The 8238-nt window shown below is 34.0% G+C and overlaps 1 protein-coding gene across 1 annotated transcript in view; it reads left to right on the top strand.

The window, feature by feature from the left end:
- Positions 1-4654: 4654 nt before the first annotated feature.
- The window catches only part of LOC145243952 (uncharacterized), a 35439-nt gene continuing 31855 nt past the window's right edge, over positions 4655-8238 (top strand). Inside the window, exon 1 of the mRNA XM_080107079.1 lies at positions 4655-4824. Coding sequence (XP_079963205.1) covers positions 4773-4824 — 52 coding nt within the window. The 5' untranslated portion in view covers positions 4655-4772. The remainder of the gene's footprint in view (positions 4825-8238) is intronic.

Genomic DNA, 8238 nt, shown 5'->3' with positions numbered 1-8238 from the left:
ACTGGTTTAAGACTTTATAAGAAGAGGAAAAGATCTGTCTCGTATTAACACGAAAAAAATGTGTCGGAATGCTAAAAGATTCAATATTTTTATGGAGCGATTCCGGTTTCTGATTGATTGCTAGCAGAACGTGGCTCCATTTGATTAGTCAGTTCCTATCGCCAGTATCTATAAGTAGACCCTTCCAACTTTCGGTGATCATACTCTATTTTTATATCAAATTATTGCAACATATAGTTTCTTTGTCTTTATATATGCATGCATATATAGAGCGCGTGTATTTATGTATGAATGATTTATCTATGGTATTCTGCCTGCATGTATGCATATATGTACGGTGTATCTGTCTATTTTATGCATCTATGCATGTATGTACGGTGTATCTGTCTATTTTATGCATGTATGCATGTATGTACGGTGTATCTGTCTATTTTATGCATCTATGCATGTATGTACGGTATATCTGTCTATTTTATGCATCTATGCATGTATGTACGGTGTATCTGTCTATGTATATATAGGTTGTCTGTCTATATGTATGTATGGTTTAACTATGCATTTATGAATATATGCATGGTATGTGTCTCTTTATGCCTGCATGGTCTGTCTGCCTTATTTATGTATTGTTTGTCTGTATGAATGTATGGTTTGTTAGGCCAGAAGAATAGATATCAGGGAGGGAATTCTAAATCGGTTTGTACAAACTAGCCATTAGAGTAGAAAATCATCTGGCATCTAGAGATACCTATAGTGAAGAGGTGGAATTTTGCTGATTTTATAGAGTGAATTGGAGGTATTTACGTCGTGAACCGAACAACTACAGTAAGTATGACATAGCATACACGGACTAATCATGGCTTTGTATGTGCGGTCATACATTTACCCTAATATATGCAATTGGAATAAAACTTGGCGTAGCTTTTTTTTTACGTAGGCATCACCACTTATCAAGGCCCAGGGGCCACTCGAGGATAATGGTACAAGAGTGTACAGTAGTCAATTGGACAATATAGTAATTGTCAGTAATGTAAATTCAGTAAATTTGTTAACTTAAGGGGAACGGCTTATCAAGAACTTGTTTACATTGGACTTGAAGACAACCATATTATAGTCAGCTGGAAAGCAGGAAAACGGAAGACAGTTCCACAGGCGTGCAGTTCTAAGAAAGAAGCTTTGTTCATGGAATCTACGTTTAGGTTTAGGCACAGATAAAGAGTGGGGGGAATTATTGATAGTGTTTTCAGCTAGACGAGTGTTTCTTATGAAAGTTTGGCTAGGGGACCATAGATTGAAGCTCAGTCGAGCACTTGCCATAAAAATAACGATAAAGCAAAGACAAACTCGCTACATCTCTTCTGTGAGAAAGAGATTGCAGGGAAGAAAAAAGGACATTTCCTATGAGGCTACGAAGCTAATTCCATAGTCTCCGAATCTATTCGTTAGGCTAATCACATACGCACGAATCTATGTGCAAATGGCGTAATATTTAGTGGCACGAACTGTATGCAACTCTCTCTCTGCGGTTCGTCAATGATTAAGTCAGTTCTTTTGGTACTTTGACACATGCCTAAATTCGTCTTACTCCATGTCCATTGATGATGAGTGAAATAGTAAGGTAAACTTAATTGTCAAATTTTAATTAAGCAACTAATCTAAGTGCGCTGTCCGTCTGAAATCTTCTTTGTCCATACACGTGACGGATGTGCTAGGGTTGTAACGGATATTCTAATCACAAACCATCAAATGTTTTGTTTCTGAAATTTTACGATGATTTAAGATTGATGATTTGGATTATTCGAAATATTCTCCTCATCTTGAACGTTATTCGCGCAACGTTTCGGTCAGTGTAACCTCTGACCCTCTAGAGATATGTCTTTTCGAATCGCACTATTTCTGTAAACTCGAAATCTGATATATATAAAAGGCTATATGTCTGCCTGTCTGTCTCCATATTTTCACATCTACTTCCTCCGAAACTAAAAGCGCTATAGGGGCTCAAATGATTGGATGTTTTTACAAACAGTTCTATTATGGGCCTTTAGTCGGTTAAAATAGTTTTTAAAGGGGTCGCAAATGGGTTAAAATTGAAAAAATCATTATACATTATGCACATTCATTTTAGTTTATTTTTAATTTTTAATCAGTTCATATGCGTGTTACGTTGGTACAGTGGTAACGTCACCAGCTTTGAATGCAACATTTTTGCTTTCGGTTTCGTTTCTAGCTGATGGCACCACAATACTTTATCTTTTACTTTTGAAATCACGACCGGGCAACGTCAGGCGTCTCTCGCATGCTAGTGTATATATATATATATATATATATATATATATATATATATATATATATATATTAAAATTATATAAACATTGTAAAAAGTCTTCGCAGATCGATCAATGTTTCAACATTTTCATGCTTCGTTAAGAGTCCAATTAGACCTCATAGTCCGAAAAACAAACTAAATAAAATAAAATTTTCCCAGAAAGTAATCAAAAATAGTAAAACACAATTTTCTCATCAGGCCAAGGTAAAAAAACATACGGAATGACCCTTATCGTATCTCAGACGCTTTTTTACCCCATATATATATATATATATATATATATATATATATATATATATATATTTAAATAAGGGGGTATAAAATATATTTCTGTATAAGTATATGTTCTTATAATATATATCAATCCTTATTTAAGAAGCTCAATGCAATTAGAGAGCAATATAGAGAATAATTTTTTTAAAAAAGTATATTCCAAAATTCATGACGTTGACCATCTTATAATTTATTCCTTTAATTCAGTTGACTTATACAATTCTTGACAGTATTCGTTTCGTAGCGCAAAATCAATCACTTAATTATTATATCAATCAGTGAATCTGTTATGCCCTTAACTCATCAGAAGAAATAGCAACAATCAATCCGTCAAAAGGACTTGAAATGTGATTTGACATGATCAAAATCCAAAAATTGGAAGAGAAGCTGCAAATATCATTTAATTTTTCTATTACGCCATATTGAATTTTTTCATATTTATATATATATATTGAGAGAGAGAGATAGATAGATAGATAGATAGATAGATAGATAGATAGATAGATAGATAGATAGATAGATAGATAGATTGTTAAAAAAACAAAGACACAATAAACTCCAGAAATCAAGGCTGCATCATCTGGGAAACGCTTTCCTTTCAAAAACAACTTCATGGCTGGGAAGAGGTGAAAGTCAGAGAATGCAAGGTCAGGAGAGTAGGGAGGATGGGGCGGATTTCATATTTCACACGCCCGTGCTTCTGATCTGGCGACATGCGAGTTGTGGACCGGAGCGTTGTCCTGCAGGAGGAGGGTACCTTTGCTGATCTTGCTCCGTCTCTTGATTTTGATAGCTTCCCTTAATTTCCTCAAAAGTGACAGGAAATCTGGCATCACTACTCCGTCCTGGTCCCAGAACACTGTGAGCATGACCTTGCCAGCGGAGGGCTGCACCCTTTCCTTCTTTGGAGGTGGTGAGTCCAAATACTTCCACTACATTGACTGAGCTTTGGTCTCTGGATCATAGTGATGGACCCAGGTTTCATCCTGTGTAATCAGTCTTTTGAAAAACGTTGACTCATCTTCTTAGCACATCTCCAAATTCATCCTCGAGCTCTCGACGCGTTCTCGCTTGTGGAATGGTGTGAGCAACCTGAGAATCCATCTGGCAGACACCTTATGCATATGCAAATGGTCATGAATGATAGTTTCCACAGACCCTGTACTAATCTTGACATCTTGGGCTATTTGGCGAATAGTAATGCGCCGATCTTCCAAGATGGCAGCTTCAACTTGACGGACATATGCCTCATCAATGGCAGAAGGGGGGGCGACCAGGTCTGGGAACTGTTTCCACAGACTTCCGGCTATGTTTGAATTCACGATGCCAGCGTTTTACAAGGTCATATGATGGGGCATTATCACCATAAGTTTCTTTCATTTCATCAAAAGTCTCCTGTGGTGTGCGTCCTTTCAAATACAAAAACCGGATCACTGCTCGACATTCAACAGGCTCCATTTCACACCTGACTCAGTTCAAACACCTGTAAAACAAAACCAACAATTAATTCAGAGTTGTAATTTGCCACATAACCCGTAGAGATATAAATCATTGCACATGCAAAATTTCAGCTAGATCAGACAACTGGAAGTGGATCAGGGGCATTACTTATTGCACGCCCCTCGTAATGTATATATATATATATATATATATATATATATATATATATATATATATATTATACTAATTGAGAGAGAAAGAGAGAGAGAGATGCAAATTTGCTTTTCAAATAGGTTAAAACTGTGATGTTACATAATTAAAGAAACCTTCCGTAATCCCCCGTTTCTTCCCCGCCCTCGAAAGATGAATATGACGTAATCCCTTGAATGTTCACTTGAAGCTGTAAAAATTGTTTGCGACACGTGCGACATATTTTGTAAAGTCTGACCCCAAAATTAGACAGAGATTATCAGTTTTCGTGAGAGAGAAAAAAAAATAAACATTATCGCTTCTCCCTTTAGATAAACTGTTTGTCGGCATGTAGACGTCTTCACTTCTTATCGTCCGTCTGGGACTTCTCCAGATATTTTTTTTACACTGAACACGTTTGCGTCCTGAATTATTTATTTATATATATATATATACACACATATATATTAATATATATATATATAGAGAGAGATTTATTTATTTATTTGCATACCAGTTCTCCGTGTGTGTGGAATCAACAGGTAAAATGGTAGCTGTTCTCGCCGCCGCGATCTCCCTATTGGCCTGCATTACCACCGGTAAGAATATTGTTTTCACATCTTGAAGTATCGCTAAGACAATTGGCAAATTGAAGATTATATATTTTACAGACTAAAGCAATTTCCTCTTCAGTAATGGTAGATAAATAGGTTATCCAAGCCATACACTTATTCTCTAGTCGCCAAACTCCTAAATAATAATATTTTCTAAATAACATTTTTCTCCATTTTCTGTAATGATTATGAGACATATTTTTTATTTCTGAATTTTTCAAATCAGGATCGATTATTCGTATTATTTGGATTCGTCGAACTACTGTTCTCATCTGAGTGTTATTTTAACAGCGTTTTTTTTCTGTCGATATAACCGCCGACCTTCTTCGGATGTAACTTGTTGAACTCGGGAATTTTTCTATCAAACTCTGGAATCTTCCTGCTGTATTCAAGGATCTGCACAGAATTTCCAATGGAACTCTTTATTTAATCAATGAGTGTAGAATTCTCTTCTTCCACCAGCCATGGCTGTGTAGTATTCCTAAGTAATATATATATATATATATATATATATATATATATATATATATATATATTACTTATGTATATATATATATATATATCATAATTTAGTAGTTTAAATTTTATGACGTGAAATGGTTAAATTTCAAATATAGAATTTTTATTATATGCAAGACAAAGAATGCATTTCAATAAGTATATCTCCTTAACCTACAGGTTTTCGATGTCTACACATCTCCTCAGGGGAGAAACATTAGCAAATATTATAATGACTCATACCTGATTTGCTAAATACAGTGCACATAGAAAATCATAATTAAGCATTAAGTATTGAGCAATTTTTATTTAGCTGGGATTGTCTTTATAAAATATTACAGCCAATAATATTTTGTAAGATCAATAATCACTGGATTTCCATACCAGTAGATCTATTGCATTACATTATTCTGAAGTATATCTATCTACTAATCTATCTATCTATCTATCTATCTATCTATATATATATATATATATATATATATATATATCCTAAAAATGAGATGAATGAAATCATAGATTTATTAATCCTGTATTTCTCAGTCTTACAAAATATTGTTGGGCGGAAATATTTTTATATAAGACAATCCCAGCCAAATAAAATTGCTGAATATATTAGATAGAGCAAATTAAAAATTAGGTTTTATATTTAAATATTTTTAAGTAAAATATAGAATTTTCAAAACAAAAATGTGTTATTTGAACTAGGAATACACGACATTAAAAGTTCTTTCCTTAATCCATGGATTTTCGATGTAAGGGTCATCTTCTCAGAGGAATTTCTTTAGCAAAATATTTATTATGGATAAACACAATTTTGGTTTTCAGCACATGCATTGAAAAAAAATTAAAAATTAAAAATTAAAATAAAATAGGACATCAATTTAAGATGATCCAACAGAAGAATTAGATTAAGCAAGAAAAAGGATATGCATTTTAGGTCATGATTCGAGTGGTGCTCCGAGAATGGAGTTGCATGTTGTTTTTTATGTTCCAAACTGGTTAATTCCAATGTTGAATATGTTGAAATACATGTTACTTTCCTTGATCGATTTAATTCTCTTGTTAGATCATCTTAAATTGATGTCCTTCCCAATGTTTCTTTAAAAATATTTTTAATTTTTAATTTATTTTTAATATATGTGCTAAAAAGTAAAACTATGTTTATCCATAAATAAATATTTTGCTAAAGACATTCCTCTGGGGAGATGAGCCTTACATCGAAAATCCATGGATTAAGGAATGAATTTAAATTTCGTGTCTTCCTTGTGCAAATAATAAATTTTTGTTTGGAAAATTCTATATTTCATTGCAAAAAATATGTAAATATATAACCTACAATATATATATATATATATATATATATATATATTGAGAAAAATAGAAAAACCGAATGAAATTATTAAAATAATCAACGTTTCGTCCTTATCTCAGAGGACATCTTCAGGATATTGAAGTAAAAATGCAAGAAAAGAAAAAATCATAGACCATACGAAAAAGAGAACAGTTTTTGAACCCTACCCATATCAGGAAGGACAAACATATGTGTGCGTATGGGAAGGTTGGGTTGTGCAATGTCTATATATACACTTTTAAAAAATGCTTTTAATAAATATGTACACTTTTTTTCTCTAAACTTATTCATTTTGTTGAAATATTTAAGGAAAAACGGTGAACCAGGATCTGTTTTGATATTTTGTTCTTTGATTATTATTTTCCCTATGCTAGGGGCTAAATGGTAGAAGCCCTTTCTTTCGTAATAGTATTAGTGTTTAATATTAGTGTTGGTTCTAAAAGTCTTCTTTTAGCTCTATCTATCACGTACTTGGTAGTTTTAGAAGTTACACTCTTCGGGAGGTTGAAGGTTTAATCCTCCGTGCAAACGACACCAAAAGTAAAGTGAATTAATAAAGACTTCCAGTCATGGCTGATGGAACGTGAATTAAATACAGAATCCCGCTCGAAATTCTGTGCAAATTCATGAGTTCGACAGAAAGATTTCAGAGTTCGACAAGATATAACTGAAGAAGGTTGGAGATTACATCGACCGAAACGTTGTGGAAAAAAACACTCAAGATGAAAACAATAATTCTAATAATCTAACTAATAGGCAATTCAGATTTATATTAAAATGTTCAATTAAGGTCTCTCCAAATCATAAAATTCTTCTAAATCAAATCCATTATATGAATTCAAACATTGCAAAGAATGACTTCAATTTACATACGTTAAAATATAATTAGTCTTCGACTTACTTTAATATTAACCTCAAAACTACGAAGACATAAAAGCACATTATTGGTATAAGTTTACCCGACTCTTTCGGGTAATTGTAGGAGGGATCATGTTAAAATGGCTTTATGGATAAAAGAATATGAACGTGGCACACTTAGGTCGTCTCTCCGTGTTTTTATAAACTTCTCAATGGCGATCTACTTAGTATATCACTAATTGTACGTGTTTAAATTCACCAAGAAACTCATAGCCATCACTCTCTAGAAATCGACTTTATACTCTCCCATATTTTGCAAGAAGAAGTGCATAAAAAATAAGTCAAACGACTAAACTAATTGATATGTATGTTCTGATGAGCTGCAAGCACTTGTACACCCTCTGCGTAAATACCCCCGACAAACCCGTAAGCAGTACAATCCCACCCCTTCACAGTAGAGATCCCTAGATGTAAGAGAGCCTTCTACTCCAGTAGTTTTTCCCCAGAAGCACTAGACTTTGGAACTCCCTGCCAGGTTCCCGCTTCTCCAACTGTACTGACATGCAGAAGTTCAAGTGTAACGTGAACCGACATCTTACTGCCCAACTCCCCACCTAGTACCCCTGTAGCCTATGTCCCTAATAGTAGCCCCCTACATCAAAGTGGCAATGTGCCTTGTTTGGGGGTGA

This window comes from Euprymna scolopes, chromosome 22 (genome assembly GCF_053919585.1).
Source record: "Euprymna scolopes isolate OS-2025 chromosome 22, ASM5391958v1, whole genome shotgun sequence".
In the NCBI taxonomy this organism is placed as follows: domain Eukaryota; kingdom Metazoa; phylum Mollusca; class Cephalopoda; order Sepiida; family Sepiolidae; genus Euprymna; species Euprymna scolopes.
The sequence above is the reverse complement of the archived record's forward strand: the minus strand, read 5'-3'. Positions and strand labels throughout refer to the sequence as shown.